Source organism: Abramis brama (assembly GCF_963993115.1).
Source record: "Abramis brama genome assembly, chromosome: 3".
Taxonomy (NCBI): Eukaryota; Metazoa; Chordata; class Actinopteri; order Cypriniformes; family Leuciscidae; genus Abramis; species Abramis brama.
The window spans coordinates 20,016,569-20,037,834 of NC_139965.1; the positions used below are offsets into that span (position 1 = coordinate 20,016,569).

At 35.8% G+C, this 21,266-nt stretch overlaps 1 protein-coding gene across 1 annotated transcript; it reads left to right on the forward strand.

Moving 5' to 3' along the window:
* The first annotated feature begins 1 nt into the window (after nt 1).
* On the forward strand, nt 2-9,381 carry asb7 (ankyrin repeat and SOCS box containing 7). Its single transcript, XM_084107820.1, has 5 exons — nt 2-63; nt 848-924; nt 1,743-1,996; nt 4,016-4,621; nt 7,601-9,381. The coding sequence occupies exons 3-5, from the start codon at nt 1,786-1,788 to the stop codon at nt 7,738-7,740; spliced, it is 957 nt and encodes a 318-aa protein (XP_083963946.1). The 5' UTR covers nt 2-63; nt 848-924; nt 1,743-1,785; the 3' UTR covers nt 7,741-9,381.
* The last annotated feature ends 11,885 nt before the right edge of the window (nt 9,382-21,266 follow it).

Genomic DNA, 21,266 nt, shown 5'->3' on the forward strand with positions numbered 1-21,266 from the left:
TGGTTGTTGCGGTTTGAAGCCTTGGAGATGGTGTTCATGGCTACCTGACTGTATTTGTACTCTGTATGTATATTATATATTTTTATTTCACTGTCCCCCGAGTTATTATTGTGTTAATTTTGTCCTCTCGCCACAGGTTAAAAGAGTTTGAATAACTTTAAAAGCAGTGTTCTTGTGAGAATGGTCAAAAACCGCTGGCTAAATGCTAACAATGCTAATGCAGTAACAGTGTATGTCAATCACAGAGTTTGTCAGATTCTCCTTCAGTTTAATGATGCGTGTTAGAGTTATCGTATCATTTATTGCAGTGATATTAAAATGAGTTATGTGTGTCTCTAAAAAAGAGCAGCTTTAGTATTTGTTTTAGGCTCATTTTAGCTGCCACAGCTGGTTTAGCACACCAGCTAACAGATTCATTGTTCTCAGTGCAGCAGCTACAAACAGGATTGTTTACCTTTTATTTACTTTATTTGAGGTGATTAAACAGGTTAAACTGCAGTTGATGGTATATATCACAGATGTTAGCGAACATTTATGTTGTTAAAGGTAAATGTAGGTATGCAAATGCTCGCTGCAGCTGTTTTTTCAGAGTCTGAGAGACAATTTCATTGTGAACTGATGGATGGCAGTAAATATTTGCTCCTAGACAGAGAGCTGATCAATGTAATGACAGATAAGTGTGTAAATGAGACGTCACCATTTAGGTGTGGCTAAATTATGATTATGTAAATATCTATATGAATCTGCATTAATATATATTAATACATATAAATAAAAAGATATTATATAAAAGATGAATGAATCATGTTGATGATGATGATATTTCTATATTACTCCGCATCTCTAGAATGGAGATCTGAAGTGGATATGAATATGGATGCAGAACTCAAAGGCTGTTTAAGATCTACAAGACATTAATGAACGGTAATTTTGTCATTTCTAATTATCTGTAGGCAATGTTTTTAAATATTTATTCATTTGTAATCTCTGTCATCTTGTTTTACATTAACATGTTTATGTTGTGTGAGCTTATATAAAGAAATATATTAAAATCAGCATCATACATTCCAAAGAAACACTGTTTATAGTGTTTATATATTTATGTAATAATTATCTCGTATGATAAATTATGTAATAATTATCTCAAATGTATTGCTCATAAGATTTTAAGTATGCTGACACTCTTGTAACACAAATAGTAATTTATAATTGTTTTTTATTATGATTTTACCAGTAAGAGGTCTACACATTCACTTAATTATTATTTTTTTTAGATTTGACAAAAAAAAAAAAAAAATGGAATGATTGTTAATATTAGTGCGGTATCCAGTAGCCTAGTTTTATTTGTGTTTTATATATTTTTCACACACACACACATGTGGCCTACATATATTATAGAGCCTGTGACATTCAAAGCATTCGATTTAAATGCAGCATTCAAATTAACAGTAATTCTAAAATCTTATGTAATATTTTATCTATATGTTTTTCTTTTATTAATAATGAAGCAGTGAGTAGTTAGTAAATTAATGAGAAATCGATATTCTAAGCTGGTCAAGAAAAAAATTGTATTGGCATCGGCAGATACTTAAGGTTGCAGTGTTGGTATCTATATTGGACATGCAAAGTTGTATTAAAAATCTCCTTTGAGACATTTGTAGTTGATTCCTCTAAAACATGTAAACACTCTGCATATGACTGCATTACTATCAGTAATATCATCCGTGTGTGTTTGTCTGCAGGGACACAGGAGCGTCTGACGCCCGTACTGCGAGATGTGACAGGATGCTGAACCATCACTGCAGAAGGAACCCAGAGTTACAGGAGGAGCTGCAGATCCAGGCGGCGGTGGCGGCCGGCGATGTCTACACTGTCCGCAAGATGCTGGAGCAGGGCTACTCGCCCAAGATCAGAGACGCCAACGGCTGGACGCTGCTGCACTTCTCTGCGGCGAAGGGCAAGGAGCGCTGCGTGCGCGTGTTCCTCGAACACGGAGGTAAAAAGTTTGGTTGCTTTAGGACAGTGGGGAGATGGGCAAGTCTGGTTTAATGTGTCACTTGGTAAGAAAATATCTTGAATGACCAGCCTAGATTGACACTTATTATAAACTGTGGTTGGCTTGCTGAAGGTGGCTCTTGAAGGAATCCGTTCTCCCAAAAAAAATTCATTATGTTACTTACCCTAAAGTAATTCGGGCCCTGTATTATTATCCCTATTTTTAAAACACAGGCTTCTGTTTTCCACACACTAAAAGTAGATGGAAATGTAAACTACCAAGCTCCAAAAAAGACAACAAAGCAAAATGAAAATGTATAGTTTAATGTGTATTAATCAGTATATAATTTGAATATGATCCCTCTCCTTGGGTAAATTAGATTTCACAATGATCAAGTACTTTTTCTCATTGGCACACTCCTGATAACCAGTTCACAACGGTGGCTGAGGTGATATTTTACACTCTTGCATTATAATTAGGTTTCTTATCTTGTCATCTCTTTATCCCTTAAAATACTAAACTGGTACTATGTTGCTAGAAGAGACAACACTGTTCTGATGTGCATGTTTCAGTGTGGTAATGCATGCTAGACGTTAGGGGGCGCTATAAAACAGCTATTTTTATCAAAAGATCTGCAGATAGAATGATCCACAATTAAGTGTTTAACTGTGCAGTTGCACTGTCCTCTGTGCTTATTGAGATTCAGAATAAATGTAATGTCTTAATTCGCCCTTACACAAATGAAGGCCTTCAATCAGAGCTGAAATGAATTTAAAGTCATGGCATTAAAATGTCACATGCATTGCAAAAAAATGAATATCGTCTTAAGCATTTCTTTATGAAATATTTATTTTCTCAGTATTTCTTATGAAAACTTCCATTTGAATTAAGTTGATTTTTCTGAGCTCACTGGCAGATATTTGTTCTTGTTTTAATCATAAACTCACTTAATTTTGATCAATTACACAAAAAAACATTTTTTGATTCATATTTTACGTCATTTTGCATCTAAATGCGTCTTGATTTAAGAATCTAAGACATTAGCACTGGAAAACAAGACAAAAACACTGAGAAAGAACAGCACTTTTTTGCAGTTTGATCAAAATTTACAGTAAAAGTTATTTCCATATTCTAGTGGTTGGGAGCAGAGGCATTCAAGCGACTTATTTTGTAAAATGAATTAAAAAGTAACAGATATCTGTTGGAAGTGTCGCTAATACAACTCATTGTGTTTCTTTAGTTGGTCTTAAAAAGTCTTAAATCTACGTTCATGAAACCTGTAGAGACCCAGATTGATTGATTTTGTCAGGAAATGTAATTGAATTTCCTGTAGTTAATATAAATGTTTCTAGTTAAGTTTAGTTCGACATATTTTACATATTTATTTATAACTACTGGAAAATGATAGATAAATCATTTAAATGATTTGGTCAAAAGCTGTAAGAGCGCAGAAGTATGAACTTTTAGCTAGCTAAATGTCATACAAATATTTATGTCAACAATTTAAAGGACTGTAACTGTAGTCATTTATTAACATTTAAGAGTTAAAAATAAATAAAAAGGATTCCTTTTAGTATTTGTATACAAATATTGTACATAATAGAATGTTCTAAACATTACTATATTATATATCTTAAGTCCACTTTCATTCATGTTTTTGGAATTCAGCCTACATAATATAGTAAAGAAATAGCCTAATTATTTTTATATTATTTTATTAATGTTTTAATCATGTTGAAAACAAGTATAGCCTATCATCATGCAATCGTAACATTTAATTTATTCAATTTCACATGGCATTTTAAGATTTAAGTACATTTTGAAATGTCCAATGTTAGAGAGCTTAAGTTACACATTACTGCAAAGAAAGATAGATGTATATAAATGCAAATTGTCTTGTGTAATAATAGTAGGGCTAATGCATATATATATCATCTTTTTTTTAGTTGTCAGTTAAACTAGTTTGGTTTTGTCATGTGTTTATCCTTCAAGTTGTTTTTTCTTCTCTGTGATCTCCAGCGGACCCCACAGTGAAGGATTTCATCGGAGGCTTCACAGCTCTGCATTATGCTGCCATGCACGGCCGTGCCCGCATCGCCCGCCTCATGCTGGAGTCCGAGTATCGCAGCGACATCATCAATGCCAAGAGCAATGACGGCTGGACCCCTTTGCACGTGGCGGCCCACTACGGCCGCGACTCCTTCGTGCGTCTCCTCTTAGAGTTCAAAGCCGAGGTGGACCCGCTCAGCGACAAAGGCACGACGCCGCTCCAGCTGGCCATCATCCGCGAGCGCTCCAGCTGTGTGCGCATTCTGCTCGACCACAACGCCAACATAGACATTCAGAACGGCTTCTTGTTGCGTTACGCCGTCATCAAGGGCAACCACTCGTACTGTCGCATGTTCCTGCAGCGGGGAGCGGACACTAACCTGGGCCGGCTGGAGGACGGACAGACGCCGCTGCACCTGTCGGCCCTCAGAGACGATGTGCTGTGCGCTCAGATGCTGTACACGTACGGGGCCGATACCAACACACGCAACTACGAGGGCCAGACCCCCGTGGCTGTTTCCGTCAGCATGTCTGGCATCAGTCGACCCTGTCTGGACTTCCTGCAGGAGGTCACAAGTAGGTTCTTCTTCCTCTCTAAATCTTTATATGTAACAGTGACTATATAGCAATAGTAACTATAGTAAAACTGTTTGGCACACTGATTAGGGAGGGTCTCAGTATTCTAGGTGACAGTACTCTTTTGAAATCCTCTAGCGCCACCAACAGTCCAAATTTTCAAGTACGTTTTAGCTAGTAACTTTTGAACTAATTTAATCTTTGTGTCTTATTTAACAAATAATTTTTTTTTTTTTTTTTTTTTTTTAGATCTTTATTTTAGTGGGTGACTATATTTTTGCACATTGATCTCTTATTACGGTAGAATTGAATTAATACTTTGAATCAGCAAGGACATTTATAATGTTACAAGGTAAAAAATGTTTTACATTTTTATTTAAAATAAATGCTGTTCTTTTGAACTTTCTATTAATCAAAGAATCCCAATAAAATGTTTTACTGTATTTTTGATCAAATAAATGCAAGCTTGGTGATCATAAAATACTTCTTTCAAGAATATTTAACACAAGTTAAACATTTAACATTTACACAAGTAATGCTCAGTCAGTACTAATTGTAGTGCACTTTAGAGTTGCAGTTTATTTGTCATTCTTTTGCAAACTTGCATTTTTATTTGAAACAAATATTTTTTATAATCATTTCAGTTAATCGTTTAAAAATAGTTAAACAATAGTTAATAAAAAACAGTTAAACAAATAAAAATTTCAAATATGTACTTTTTTTTTTTTTTTTTTTTAAAGTAAAGTTTCTTTGAAGCCAAACGTGAAAATCTAAAACTTCAAAGATAAAGTTGCATAACATGATATACCTTGTCTAAATTTCCCAGTTGGTTTACTTTTTGTTCCTTTACAAAGATTTTTTTTTTTTTTTGGCAGTTTTCTTGGTAGTTTTTATTACCTTTTGAAGAAGACACCTTTTAGCAAGATATTTTTTTATTTATTTTTTTGGAAAGGAAAAGTTTGGTTCAGCTCAACTAAACTTCAAGGTTATAACTTTTGTGAAGCTATAAAACCGTATTAATTACAAAAATGTCATCAGATTCAGTTCCCTCCATAAATCAGTCTCTCTTGTGTTTGCTGCAGTTTAAATTGCAATCCAATTATGATTTAGTGATGCGCACAGCAGTATATTGAATATTGATGTGCATCATATATGAACTAATTGCCTATACACATCCCTAATTGCAGTGCACATTATAGTTGGTATACTTAGCTCTTTCGCGTGTGTATGTATACACACACATATATGTATGCATGTGTGTGTATTTCATTTTCTTCTATTTAACTGCAAGTTTTGATGATTGTTTTTGTTAACGACAGTAACTAATGAGCTTGCCTTAGCAAATTACACCTTCGAAGCTTTAATTTTTCTGTTCCACAATGACACTCATTACAGATATAAGTTTGAAGAGAGCTCCAATCAAGTCAAGCGTGAAGCATTAAACCTCAAAGGTTGACAAAAAGAGTATCATCAAAGGAGGTCATATTCACTCTTTGCTCTAGAAAGATGTCAAATCTCACGAAGAGCAGCAGCCGATCTGTCGATCTGTAAGTTGAGCAATGGCCTAACCTCCCGAACGAACACCATTATGATCTCTATCCCCCACACAGAACAATCGGTCATCTGAGAAAAGCGAGCCGTGTTACCTGAAGCACTAATGATCAAGTACGCAACAATGGCCACATTCCTGTGCACCGCTTCAACTTTGATATCGCCATATCAAAGCCACCTGTCTGTCGCAGACATTTACTCACTGTCAACTCATTCAGCGTGATCCGATTTCACCTTGATTATTTATTAAAAAGGCACTTCAGCGGCTGTATTTACATGGACGACTCAGACTTTGAGAGCATGACTTCATGTCTTGAAGGGAGTGACCGGTTCGCCTCTGTGAGAATACGCACTGATTTCATTTGGCTCTCTCTGCCGTCACCTATAGTTGCGAGCTTTTGGTAAGGTATTGAGACTGACAGAAGACAGGGGCTGCAGATGGCCGTCTCCAGCTCTTTGTAGTGTTTTTTCCAGCTGGCTTCATTTGTGGAAGCACAGCCTGTGCTATATTGTGTTGGGACTGGAAAACTGGCCCATTAAAACTGATAAACTCTGTGCACCGGGTTCCTGGAACTCATTGCAGAACTTTCCTGATATCTTTAAAGATGACAAATGCAAAAAAAAAAGAAAGAAAACTTTTTCAATCTTTTGTGTGTTTTTATTTCTTTTGTTTTCTCCCCCGATGGCCACTTATAATATTGGTGGTTTTCTGTGCCAATTTGTTTTAATTGAATGTCTGGTTTTTACTGCTGTACCGATGAAACATCAAACTTTTTTCTGCTTCGGCCTGAATATACAGTGGTTTTTATGGCAGATAAACACACAAGGGTCAGACTGTCCTCCTTACATTATAAATTGACTTTAACATAATTATTATAATTTTTTTAATTATCAGCCAACTGTCCGGTTTAACATTTTTATTAACTTGACAGAGCTTACTTACATTTGGTGCATTTTTGAGTGTGTTTTAATGTTGTCACAGTTTTCTTTTAGTATGATCTGTGTGAGTTTGCCATTCACATTTTGTTTATCTCGTGCTTAATATTCTGTTATGCTTCAAATTTGTTGTTTTTGTCATTTTTAAATGTTTTTTTTGTGTCTATATAGTTTTTATTAATTTCTATTTCAGTTTTAGTTATTTTAGTACATTAATGAAAATGAGAAATGCTCCCATGGCAACTAGCTGAAATAAAATGAGTTTAAGATTTAAAATAATAATAATTTCAAGCAACACATTTTTTTTATTTTTTTTTATGGTTTAAGCTTCAGTTAACTATAGTTACCCCGCTCTAGCCACAAATCTTTGGCATTTTTGTACGTTTTTCTCTGTTATCAGTTTAAATTAGTTAATGCGCAGTAATGCAATCATTCAGTTTTTATTAAATGTCAACATAGATTGAATTTAACCTGACAGTCGTTGTGTTTCAGGGCAACCCAGGACTTTGCAGGATCTGTGCAGGATAAAGATCCGGCAGTGCATCGGCCTGCAGAGCCTAAAGTTTCTGGAAGATCTGCCCATTGCCAAGGTCATAAAGGACTACCTAAAACACAAGTTCGACAATGTTTGACGGAAGCCAACAAACTCATTTCTGTAGGTTCCCTTAAGACTCTATGCAAACTCTTTTTTCATTTCTACTCAAAACCTCTGGGAGCAGGTGCGGCGTTTTGTACAAGCGGAGTGAAAAAGCTTATTCGCAGAGTAACGACTGTGGATCGGGGAGCACTGTAATGGCCACGTTTGATTCGTTTCGTAGAAGGTGTCCTTTCATGCATGCCTGGAGAAATTCCTGACCCACGAGAGAAGAAAAAATGCGGACGTTTGATTTGTACCAATATCTTTTTTTTTGTTCTTAAATCAACAAGGCCTTTGTAAGTATTTGACGTTTTCTATCGTCTAAATTCTCAGACAAGGAATATATAAAACCCTTTTAAACTATCAAGACAAATTGGCAAATATTCAGGCCACTCACAATTTTGTATGCATGTGCTATTGTCCTTTTTTGCTCTGGAGAAATTCTTTAGTCTATTAAGTTATTAACCCTCTGTTGAGAATCCGATTCATTCAATTAAAAAAAAAAAAAAAAAAAAAATCATACCAAAAAACCCACAAGCTCTCAGTTTTTCTCTGCAAACATTTCAGTTTTTTAAAGAATGCCTCATTTAATCTGATTACAGTATCAGAGGAAGTTCTAGTCACGAGAGGTCTACATAGGTGAACGTATGTACACGCATAAATCATTAACAAACTTTATGTAAATAATTGTCATATATGTACAGCAGATATTTTTAGACTATTTAAGCCACAAGCTTGTGTTATCAAAGTGTTTTGGGGGTTTTGAGTTGTGTGTTTTTCATGTGACCTGTCAAGGGCTTTCATGTGGGAATGTCCGAATCCCCAAAGAAATGGAAAATTAGATTCGATTACAGCTATAAGTGATGCTTAATATTAATTGGCCATAAGATTTTTTTTTTGTTGTTATGCACATGAAAAATCTCTTAAATCTTTGCAATCAGTAACTTAATTTTTATTTTATTTTTTCATATTGTTTATTAAAGATTTGAAATGCACTTAATTTTGTTTTTTCTTCAAAATATAAACAGTTGTCAAACCCACTTGTAAGGTCTGCATAGCATTAAGTTAGTTCAGTTCGTTTGACACGTCTTCAAGCAAGCATTCAGTTTGTTTCATACATGTTTCATTCAGATCACAACTTGATTTTTAATCTTCCCCCCTAAAATCTCAATCAGTGTAAGAGTTTTGTGGGAGATACTTTAAATGTCAGGACTCTCCTTCACTTTCACTCGAGTCTATTTTATTTAAACCTTTCTCTAACACTAGCTGCCTTTACTTGCAATCTGTGACGCAGTACAGCTACAGCATTTCACCACATCATGAACTCAATTCAAGAGCATTAAAGTGACCTGCCACAAAATTTAAATGATCTCTTTTTTTTTTTGTCGCATTTAGGTTCAGTTTAGTGTGTTTTGGGCGTTTGTTGGGACGAAACCATCTCTGGATGACTGCTTGCTACCATAATGTATTGAACTTCAGAACAATGTTTGGAGGACTGATTTAAGAGTGAAGGAATGTTTTATGGGAATTGTCTTTACTAAGCGAAAGTCTTCCACAACTTCTACTACTGAATGTATATAATCTGCTGTTTGCAAGTTTCACATGTACATTTGTGTGAATAAATGGATCTCATAATGTCCCTATTTGTTATTTTTCAAAGTCTTATTGCTGTACTTAAAAGCAGTAATTGTGCCGTGTTCATCGATTTGCATCCATTTTTCTAGAGTTTGATGACTTTCTAATAAAATGTCTGCTAAATATGCTGATTACTGAATTCATTGTTCATTTGGTAACTGTATATTGCCTTCTAGGTTTTGCTTTCTTGCCATCTTTACTTTTAACTGCAGGACAATCCACCCTAAAAACGCTGTTTAATAATCATTGGTTGCTTTAAGTTTATTTTAAAGGAATATTTCAGGTAAGATACAACATCGAATCAAAATTGACCCTACTTTAAACTTGTTCCACCTCTAAAATGACTTTCTTTTTCAGTTTACATCACAAATCCTTCTTACTACTTCAACCTCTTCAATGACCTGCCTTCATTCCGGTATGTAATGCCACTTTCCATGATCCAAAAAAGTCCTGTTCTGCATTTATTTTATTTTAATTTTTTTATCCAGTTTCATTTCATTAATAATAATAATAATAATAATAAATTATTTTTATTAGCAATTAATTAATTTTAATTAGCAATAAAATGCTTGACATTGTTTTTTTTTGTTTTTTTTTGCTTTTAAACCCTCTAGAATTACTTTTTAATTAATTCATTTACTTTATTTTAGATTTTACAATCTGCGGAACAAGTCAAAGTTATTTCCTGTGCACTCTCAGAAAAAAAGCTACAAAATCTGTCACTGGGACGGTACCCTTTCAAAAGGTTCTAATATGTGGCCCTGGATCACAAAACCAGTCACAAGTCGCACGGGTATATTTGTGGCAATAGCCAACAATACATTGTATGGGTCAAAATTATCGATTTTTCTTTTATGCAAAAAATCATTAGGATATTAAGTAAAGATCATGTTCCATGAAGATATTTAGTAAATTTCCTACCGTAAATATATAAAACATTTATTTGTGTGAGTGAATGCAGCACAATCGTGAACATAAATGGACATCTTTAAAGGCGATTTTCTCAATGTTTCGATTTTTTTGCACCCTCAGATTCCAGGTTTTCCAATAGTTGTATCTCGGTCAAATATTATCATATCCTAACAAACCATACATCAATGGAAAGCTTCAGATGATGCATACATCTCAATTTAAAAAAAAAGTACCCATGTGACTGGTTTTGTGGTTCCAGGGTCACATATGTACAATTTAGGTACTAATATGTACACTATTGGTACCAATATGCACACTTTAGGTAAAAAGATGCACCCCAGTGACAGCTTTTGTACCTTTTTTTTCTGAGAGTCAACAGTTATTATTTTATTATGATTGTTTTGATGATGCGGTAAAACTACATTGAATTTTGAATCCCGAGTGATATGAAATTGTATTAAATTGTGTTTTCCAGGCCTGAAAACATCCTGGAAATTAATAACATTCTTACAAAGTCACGAAAAGTTGATGCTCAGCTTCAGATAAACTGCTCTAAAATAAAATAAAATAAAAAACGTATCCAGAAATCACACAGTAAAATTAATTAATGGAAAGGTGTGGGAACCCTGTCTGATGCATCGATTCACACTTTCCCGTGGTCTCATATCTCATCGTTATGCCATTACAACCAAAGCTCTGGCAAAGCTTGAGAGAAAAGCTCATCCAGTGCCACGTTATCTCAGTAACGTTACAGGTTTCTGCGTACGGGGCACCTTAAATGACGACGCTTGGCACCGTATCACAACTTATTCCAGAGATCTGAATGTATTGTTTACTTGAGAATGGCTGATGTTTTGTTGAAAAGCGATCTCTCTCGCTCTCTTCGCTTTCCCAGGAACGGCGTTCTTAAATAAAAAGGTTTCTGCTTTCCTGCTTCTCTTGAACCCATGCGAGCGGGGCCCGTGCCAAAACTCTGCAGTGACCTAAGAACACCGGTGAGTGATATATTTGCGCATTCCTACGACAAAAACACGGGCCGCTATCATTTATCGAATCACAGGTAACATTACACAATAAAACAATGGCATCTCTCTGTAGCCCGTGTTTCCTTGCAGACAAGCAGAACAATGCTTCTATTGTTGGTGGTCCTGCCGGATGGATGGTGTCCTCAGCGGCGCTAGAAACAGGTCTTCCTTGAGCCCGGGCCGCTGGCTTCGGGAAACTCCCTGTCTGTGGGCCTATATCTGTGAGGAAGAGGAAAGATCCATTTGAATGTGTGGGCTGACGGCCACAGGAGGAAATGTGCAAAGCAAATGCAACAGTGCTTTGTGTGTTGGATTGTGGTTATCGCTAAACACTTAGTGTGTGGGAAGCGCGGCGATTACTTAACGAGTAAAGGTCATTAAGCTTTTTTTTTGTTGGTGTTTTCATCTCTAATTCTAGTGAAATTTCTGCTAATGCTGGATTTGGATTTCTTCGGGAACACTTTACAATAAGGTCCCATTAGTTATGTTAATGCATTAACAATGAGCAATGCATTTGTTAGAGTATTTGGTAACACTTTACAATAAGGTTAACTACCTTAGTTAACATGAACTAAGAATGAACTGTGCAATACTTTTACAGCATTAATTAGTCTTAATATTAATCTCAACATTTACTAATACGTCATTAAAATCAAAGGTTGTATTTGTTAACATTCGTTAATGCTCTGTGAACTAACATGAACAAATATTAATAAATACTGTAACAAATGTATTACTCATTGTTAGTTCATGTTAGTTAATAACTAATGTTAACTAATGAACCTTATTGTAAAGTGTTACCGAGTATTTATTAATATTTAATGTTAACATAAACACAACTGTTCATTGTTAGCTCAGGTCCATTTAATAACTTTGACTTTAATATTGCATTAGTAAATGTTGAAATTAAAATTCACTAAGATTAATAAACGCTTCTGAAGTGTTTTTCATTGTCATTTCATGTTGACAAATGTAGGTAATGTTAACAAATGGAACATTATTGTAAAAAAAAATCCCATTTTTTCTTTAGAAGTGCACTGAGGCAAGCATCACTATTATGTTGCTCACGCTTGGGGTTAGTGATCTGAACAAAACCTTCACCCGCATGAAACGTGTGTGTGTAACTCATCCTAGCAACATGCTGTCAAAGTTTGCATGTGCAAGCAGCACTCGCAAAAAAATGTAAAGGTCCTATTCTTTTTTTCTTTTTTTTTGGTATGATCAGCCTCTCTCACACTGTCCAAAGAATTACCATAATGCACAGCAGGCCTTTTGAGGAAATACTTACATTTGAACAGTTTTGACTATTTGTCTCTACTGTTATCTTCATATTCAGCATGATAAAAAAAATTTCCATGTTCTATTTCCTTCTTACTTCCATCTCTTCTCTTCCACCCAGAGAGACGGGTGATGTATTTGTGCATTTCTTTGTTTTGTTTAATGTTTTTGTCTCTTAATCTCACCAAGGCTGCATTACTTGATCAAAAATACAGTAAAATCAGCAATACTGTGAAACAGTACTACAATTTAAAGTAAGTGGTTTCTAGTATATATTTTCTGTAATATATTTAAAAATGCAATTTATTCCTGTGATCAAAGCTGAATTTTCAGCATCATTATTCCAGTCTTCGGTGTCACATGATCCTGCAGAAATCATTTCTAATATGCTGATTTGCTGCTCAAGAAACATTTCTTATTATTATTATTAATGTTAAACACAGTTGTGCTGCTTAATGTTTTTGTGGAAACAGTGATTTATTTTCAGAATTCTTTGATGAATAGAGAGTTCAAAAGAACAACATTTATTATAAATAATACATTTTTGTAATATTTATTAAATGTCTTTACTGTCTTTTTTTATTATTTTAATGGAATAAATTACATTTTAAAATATATTACAACAGAAACTACTTAATTTAAAATGTAATAATATTTCACAGTATTGCTGTTTTTACTGTATCAAATAAATGCAGCCTTGGTGAGATTAAGACTACTTTCAAAAACATTAAAAACCTTAATGTTTCCAAACTTTTGACAGGTACTGTATATATATGAATTTGATGATGATGATGATGATGAATTTATCTTTTTTATCTCTTTTATACTATTTCTCTCACTCTGTGTTGCTGTCACACACACTCAGGGCTGTTTATCAGCTCGGCTCTCACGGGCTGTCCGGCATTGGTATGTACCGCACGCCACGGGGTCACGCTTCCGTCACAGCCCGTGGAAGCACAAAAGCATTTTTTTTAATGCTCGTATTCCTCCACTCGCCTGTTCCGGTGCCATTTTTTTATCAGGTCTTCATTTAGCTGCTGAAAGCCCAGACTGGGGCTCATGCGGGACGTGGTGGTGCAGAACGAAGTGAAAGGCCAGAAGAGAGTCCTTCCCTCCCTCTGGGCCCGGGAATAAAAGCCCGCGACCGGAGAGCTCGAGACCCGCCTGCGGCGTACACTGTCAGCCTTTGTGCTCTCGCACCAGTGTAATGTAAAGCCCCTAATTTTAAGAGCAGCGTACAGGTGCATCGGGGAATGAGACTATAGAAGGTCGTCTCTCATTAACAGGAGAGCAATGCAAGAGAAAAAAAGAAAGAAAGAGGGGGGCCGCCATGGGACAACAGATGTGTAGTCTTAATAATAGCCGTGTTATGCTATGGAGGAGATGGACGTATGGCTCGAGAATAAACTGTAATTAGATTAAATGAAAAACGGGGTCTCGTATATACATTACAGTCATGAATGTCTCGAATCAATGTCTTAAAGACTTTTTGAATTAAAGGCTTAATTTTTATAAACATATTAAAAAACTAAAATTGTAGCTTTTGTTATGGATGATTTGGAACTGATAGTGAAGGAAAAAAGTGTCCACAACATGCATGTGAACTTTAAAAGCATCCCGTTATGCACATCGTGAATAAATGTCCAGAGTGAGCAGAACTAAAATGTTTTTCTTTGTGGTAACGTGTTAGTATGGGTTAGCTTTAGACTTGAATAAGGCCTATTGTTGTCTGTTTGAAAACCTGGACTTCGTTTTAACTCCTTATACGATCTTAATTTTGTGTTCGCAAGTTGATTTAAAGACCCTTGTCCAGCTCTAATAGCACTGGGCCTTTGATCCAGTGGAATGTCAAACATAAGGAAGCTAGCAGAGGCCTCATGTTATCTTTATAGCAGAAGACCCAGAAAAATCAAACATGCGCTTATTTGACATATTACGAGCATGTGTCGTACAGATGACAAGGATGAGTCACAATGAGAGTTGGACTGCTGATCCACCATGCTATTGAAAATGTAAAAGCTTGGCTGAGTGTCATTCGCTCAAATGCTGCTGTCTTTTATTGCCTCTGATATTGTTTCATCTCCCACTGCTCGTATGAGTGACTCATAATGTGATGAGAAAGATTTAAGAGATCTAGTCTGGCAACAGTGTTGGTAGTGCTTGTCTTCAAGCTCTGGTCTCTTGGTTTTGCATGATGCAGCTATAGGAAAAGATCAGTAGATAAGATGTTCATTCATTTTTTGGAAAGTCAATCTGAAAAATGCCGGCTCATGGGTTTGATGGTCTAGAAGTAGTCCATTTTAGTCAATCCAGTTAAAGTTAAATGTTGACTAACTTAAAATAGCATGATCTATTGACCCGCTTTAGGTGGTTTGATGGTCTCAGCTGGTTTAAGCTAGTCTAGCTGGTCTCAGAGCTTAAATAAATAAATAAATAAATAAAAAAGTGCCCCAAAGCCCAGCTTGGCCAGGCTGGGAAACTATCTTAACCCCTTTGGCTGGTTTGGCATCTCTCTCTAGAAGCGTGGGTATTTATGACGCATGTGGAGTTTGTTGATTTTGTGTTTATTCTAGTGCTGTCAGTTGAGTGTGTTAATTTGGTGTGATTAATTATAAAGAAAATAATATGATGATAAAAATCCTACAATTAATCATGACCTCTGACAACTCAATTATTCTCCCAGCAGAGCAATTCAAGCCTGAAGAACCGCTGGCTTGTTTTTGCGAAATGGACCGCAAGGTCAGTGAAAAACGTATTTTCAGTGATATAGAAATATTGACTTTAAATGTAATATCCATTCAGTGTTTTCTGTAGCTCAGCTGACAGAAAGGCCGATGGATTGATTCTCGAGGAACATACTGATCAGATTTATAACTTTTGTTATAAAGTGATTGTGAGTCACTTTGGATACAATCATCTGCTAAATGGATAAATGTAAATGTTTTTGTCTACTACCAACAAATTAATTAATATTAATAAATCAGCATATCATGCAAGTAATGTGATTATTTGAATTTTAAACAAATACTTTTATTTTTTTTAATAAAATCAACTAGTTTATTTGTTATTATATTTTTTATCAGCTTTAGTAGTGTTTTCATCTGCCACAATAACAAAAAGGAGTTTTAAGGAGTTAATTTAATTTAATTAATAATCATATCATGCAATTAATGTATAGTTTTATTCAAATTATAATATTTTTAATAATTATATTTTACTATACTTAGGCCATAATAATGTTATGCTTTTGAATAATTTTTTGTTTGTGAGCTTTTGTGGGGACATTATGATATAAATGATTCATTTGGTTAATCAGCATATCATGTAATTAGGTTTTGATTACACTTTTTAATAATTATAATTCAAATAATTGTATCTTTAAATAAAATTAGCTTTGATTAAAACATTTCATTATTTTTTTAATACAAATATAGTATTTTTATTATATTTTTAACAAGCTTTCAAATATTATAATTTTTCAAATTTTATTTTTAATAAAATTATAGCTTGTTTTTATATAAACAAATGTATAAATTATAATATTTATATAATATATATATATATATATAAAAAATGATCAGCATTATTAATATTTTCATCTGACAAAATAGTGTAATGCCTTTGAATATTTTTTGTTTGTGGGCTTTTGTGGAGAAATCTTGATTTGTGTTTGATTTTAATTCATCAGCATATAATTTAATTGAAACGTGACTTACCATGTTGGCAACAGTTTCCAAATGACAATAGCAAATTAGACAACAATGACAAAGTGACTCCATAACTCAAGCTCATTTTGCTCACAGCTGAGATTTAGATGCGGTTTATCTCTTCATCTGTTCATTTGCACAAGCGGAGCGAATAAAAAGGAGCATGACAGCTATCGGTGTAATGGTTTATGTCAGAACTCGCACAGGCCTCTCTTTGCATTTACCTCATCAAGGTTAACGTGGTCCTCAGTAAAACTATGATGAGCGAGCGCATGTGTTTTAGTTTAAGGGCTTCCATTCTTAAACCTGACCCTATCAATGTTGTGCCAGACATTAAAAGCATTTGCTTTGCAAATTATCATGATTTCCCATTGGAACGCGTCCCAAGTCAAGGCCCCAGCAAACATTTCCCATGAGCTGGCATGCCATTGCGCTTATGCCAGACTCATATATACGGGCAGTGATTGTTTTCTCGTCCTCTGCGAACACCGTTTTGTTTTGTCCCACTGGACGTGCTGACAAAATATCAAGTGACACCATAATTTGATCAGTATTCAATAAAAAGCTTGAGAGGTTGACGGGGCCAGTTGAAAACACGCGCTCTCAGGGGAAAGAGGCACAGATCTGCCAGTGTTCAGCCGGAGAGAGAACAGGGCTCGGGAAAGATCCAAAAACCAGCTGGATGGGTTTCAGCACCGAGTCTGGGACCCAGCAAGAGAGACCAGACTATTAGCGCTCATGCAGAGAGCTCTAGCCGGACGCTGCGTTCTAAATGGAGGTCCAAGGACTGAGAGAGGTGGTTCGGGTTTCCCACACAAGTGTGTAGTGATTCAGAAAAAGGCCATCTAAAAGAGGTCCGCTGGGTTTTCTGTTGAAAAGCAGCAGGATGGATAACTAGGTCAGATAAAAAACGCAAATTAATGAATGTTTCGTCATTTTCGTCGCCCTTGATTCCAGAATTATGTTCCCATTCATTTTTTCTCAGGCATTTGAAGAAATCTTGTTTTAAAAAAAAAAAACTTTCCCATGAATTACATAAAATCTAAAACAATCGTATTGACTTGTATATGTATCAAATTAAATGCATTTGAAGCTTATTGCCAAATAATAAAAATCCATTACATCATTTGGAATGGTATATGGGACTGAGTTTATTTTATGCATTCCATGGTTTACATAGTAACAGTTGCTTCTCTGATTAGTGGATCTCATTTAAAGCTCATTTTCTTTCTTATTTTAAATGTGACATTGAAATCTCACTGTCTTGTTCTTATTCCTGCAGAAGCAGACTTCCTTATAACTCGCGTTAGGTCTATATGTTACAGTTAGAAACAAATTCTGCTGTCTTAGGGAGTGATTAAATGACCATTTTTAACTGAAAATGGAAAGTGTTTTATGCGTTTTGGCCATTAATTTACACAACAACGGGCTTTTAAAAACATTTCCAAGTGCAAGTTTTTGAAAACGATACTGTTATCGAATTTGTGAAAACGCTCGGTGACATTATGCGCATGCGTATTACATGTTCAGACTATAGGCATGCGAAAGTAGCCTATTTGACTTGACCCCCAGTTCACATTTTCCTGACATTTTTCCGCTTAATAGTCCAGGGTGACTTGTAGTAATAAACCAACCTCATCTTGATTGTTTGTATTCACCGCTCTATAGAAGAATTCATATTCTGCAGACATGTAGAGTTTCTTTACAAACTGACATAGGTAGCCAACTATTGACCTGGCAGCATTTTTTGTCGTTTTCGCAGATCTGTGTGAACGGTGATAGTTTTGACAATGTTGTTGTCTGTAAGCAACTTTTCAAATGCAAAGGAAAAACTTTTCAGTTTTTAGTACATTGTGTAAACGTACCCTTAAACACAGCTAATTACCTGGTTTTGGCATGAAACTCTAGATGGTGCAGGCTGAGAGGTCTTTAACATCATTATTTACATAGCACAGCTGATTGGTTGCTGTTGCATCAGCGGCCAATGAGCTACGGCTCAACGTTCAAACAAATGCCAGTGTGTTGCTGTTAGCAATATGCAGCGCGCTTTCAGAAACCCTCCACCTTCCCCAGCTCCACCTGTATAGATCTGCTACGGGGGTTAAATCATGTCTTACATACTCACAGCAATGTCTGATAATATTGATTACCACAGAAAATAGCTTTGTCTAGTCCCAAAAAAAGGTTACAGAGAGGAAGTTGCAACGGAAGTGAATTTTGGAGGGTTTAAAGGGATACTCCACTTTTTTTGGAAATAGGCTCATTTTACAACTCCCCCAGAGTTAAACAGTTGAGTTTTACCGTTTTCGAATCCATTCAGCCGATCTCCGGGTCTGGCAGTACCACTTTTAGCATAGCCTGAAAATAGGTCTAATAGGTTAGACGAACTTAGTCCCGGTCACATTGGAAGTTACCGAGGTGGGGACTATTTTCAGGCGCTGCGTCATATCATTACGCCTGCTGGACTCATGGTACGGCAGCAAAGTTTCTTGATTATTACGCAGGAATGAGAGAATAGTTCCTAGCCATATCAGCCTAGAGAATCGCAACTTTTCATTTTCCGTCGGTCTTAGTACACGATGTAACTACAGAAGAGTCAAGTTTTAAATAGGAAAAATATCAAAACTCTTTGGTCATTTTTTTGAGAGAGATGCTAATGGTCCTGTCCGATTCAATGATCTATGCTAAGCTATGCTAAAAGTGGTACCGCCAGACCCGGAGATCGGCTGAATGGATTCGAAAACGGTAAAACTCAACTGTTTAACTCTGGGGGAGTTGTAAAATGAGCCTATTTCCAAAAAAAGTGGAGTATGCCTTTAAAGCATAAATGTTAAGCTTATATTTTAATGTAATAAACTTCTTTATACAGAAAATACACACACAAAAAATCATGCTAGCACATATTTTTGTGGCTGAGCTATTGAAACAATGAATATTTTAATGTTTAGGCCTACAGAGTGGCCCCATTTATCATAGGCTACTTAGATGATGCTTCTTCGGTGGCCTGTAGTGTGATGCTGAGGCAAACATGTTTATAAAACCAGAGAACATCTCTTCTATTAATAGGCTATAGTAACTATAAACCTGTGGTCTGAACCTGTCATAGTAGGCCTACCTGCGGAGATGATGTAGTTTATAGATAACCACAGAGCGAATCCTGTCGCCCGCCTGCTTGTCTTATTAAAAAACCCCAAACGGAGCGAGGCGGCTTGGGTTTCATCAGCCATAACCGCAGCCCTTTCAATGTTTATTTCCACACTTAATAACCAGTTTCATCTGTCAGATGCCTATTCATTACGCTTGGGGGAATCATTTAAGTGTGTCCCATGACGGCAACTATCGTTGTCGCCACCGTAATAACACAAACGGATTCACGCGTTTCAGCCACGGAACAATAGCTAACATTGACGTTGTGGCCGAGAAGCCCCTCGCTCGCTTACAAGCTTTGCGAGGCCAAAAGTGAGATGTAAACAGTGTTCGGTCATTCAATCTTCTACATAAGAACAGCGCTTTTGACAAGGAGCCCTGCATGTAGTCACAATAAGGCTCAGTTCCCCGAGCGTCTGTAGGCCGTCTCCCCCGCGACACATTATCTAGCGGGCCACGTTTCAGCGCAACAGACGTCCACTGTGATGACCTCGCTTTAACAGGTGCGAAGGTTTGCAAACTACAAAACCAAACCATAGATGACACTGAAATCATGGTGCTTACTGATTAGCATGATTGGCTAAATTATGAATCTGCTAAAAAAGGAGTGCAAAATCTACAGCCAAAGATCTTGACCTCTATGGTTGGGGACAGTGTTATTTTAGGATTATTTACATGCTTTTATAATCTTTGTTATTTTTTTAATTCTTTTATTTTTCATATTTTTCTTGTTGGGAGTTTATTCAAATCTGGTTACTTTAAAAAGAATTCAAGAAACAATTTACTTTTATGATGTTTGGTTCCTACAGTTTTTGAATGTTTGCATTCTTCTAAATTCTAGGACCAATTATACATCAGAAAATAATAAGAGAAGTCCACGAATCAGAATTCTACCCAGCATTCCTTATAAATCACATTCCTCCTCTAGAGACTTGTGCTGTTTTTGTCTCCCATGTCTTTTGACCCTGCTTTGCATAAACAAAGCTTCTACTTTAGGTGTCAGGAAATCTAGTGTAATTCAGCCTTGAGAAATGCTTCTATTAGATTTTTTTTTTTTTTTTTTTTTACTTTTTAACAAAATATAAGGATATAATTTTTCAGAAATGTTTCTTGAGCAGCAAATCAGCATTTTAGAATGATTTCTGAAGGATCATGTGACACTGAAGACTAGAGCAATGATGCTAAAAATTCATCACAGGAATAAATTACATTTTAAAATCAAATAAATGCAGCCTTGGTGAGAAAGAGAAACATTTTTAATAATCTTACCAACCCCCAAATTATGGTAGTGTAGGTAGGCTATATAAAAGTAATAAACATTTTTTTTATATTTACTGTAAAGAGCAATTATTTATTTGCTCAGTTTTTATTGCTATGTAATTTTACAAAATGTATCTCAAAAATGTAAGCAGTTGATCATTGTAGGCCTACGTTTTCATATTCGTTTTTTGCTGTCGTATTGCGGTAGAGAAAAAAAAAAAAAAATGTGTGAGAGAAGCTAATGCTGCAATTTCACAAAACTGTCCACAAAGGTAATTTCATCAAGTATGAAACACGAGCCCTAACTGGAGAAAACCAGCGATGACAGACGTTATATCTAAGGTTCTTTTGTTAAGACAGTTTTCCTCAATAAGCTTGCAAATTGCTCTGATCTTAAACACAAAGCGCTCTCTCACTCGAGCAGTGATGAGCAAACCTGCGGCAGGAGAAGTGAGGTGCTGAGAAACGCCGAGGGTTTGGAGTCGGAGTCGACTTCAAAGAGGTAACGGTGACAGCAGGCACAGGGACCAAAAGAGGCCCGTCAAAGCCTGGGAGCC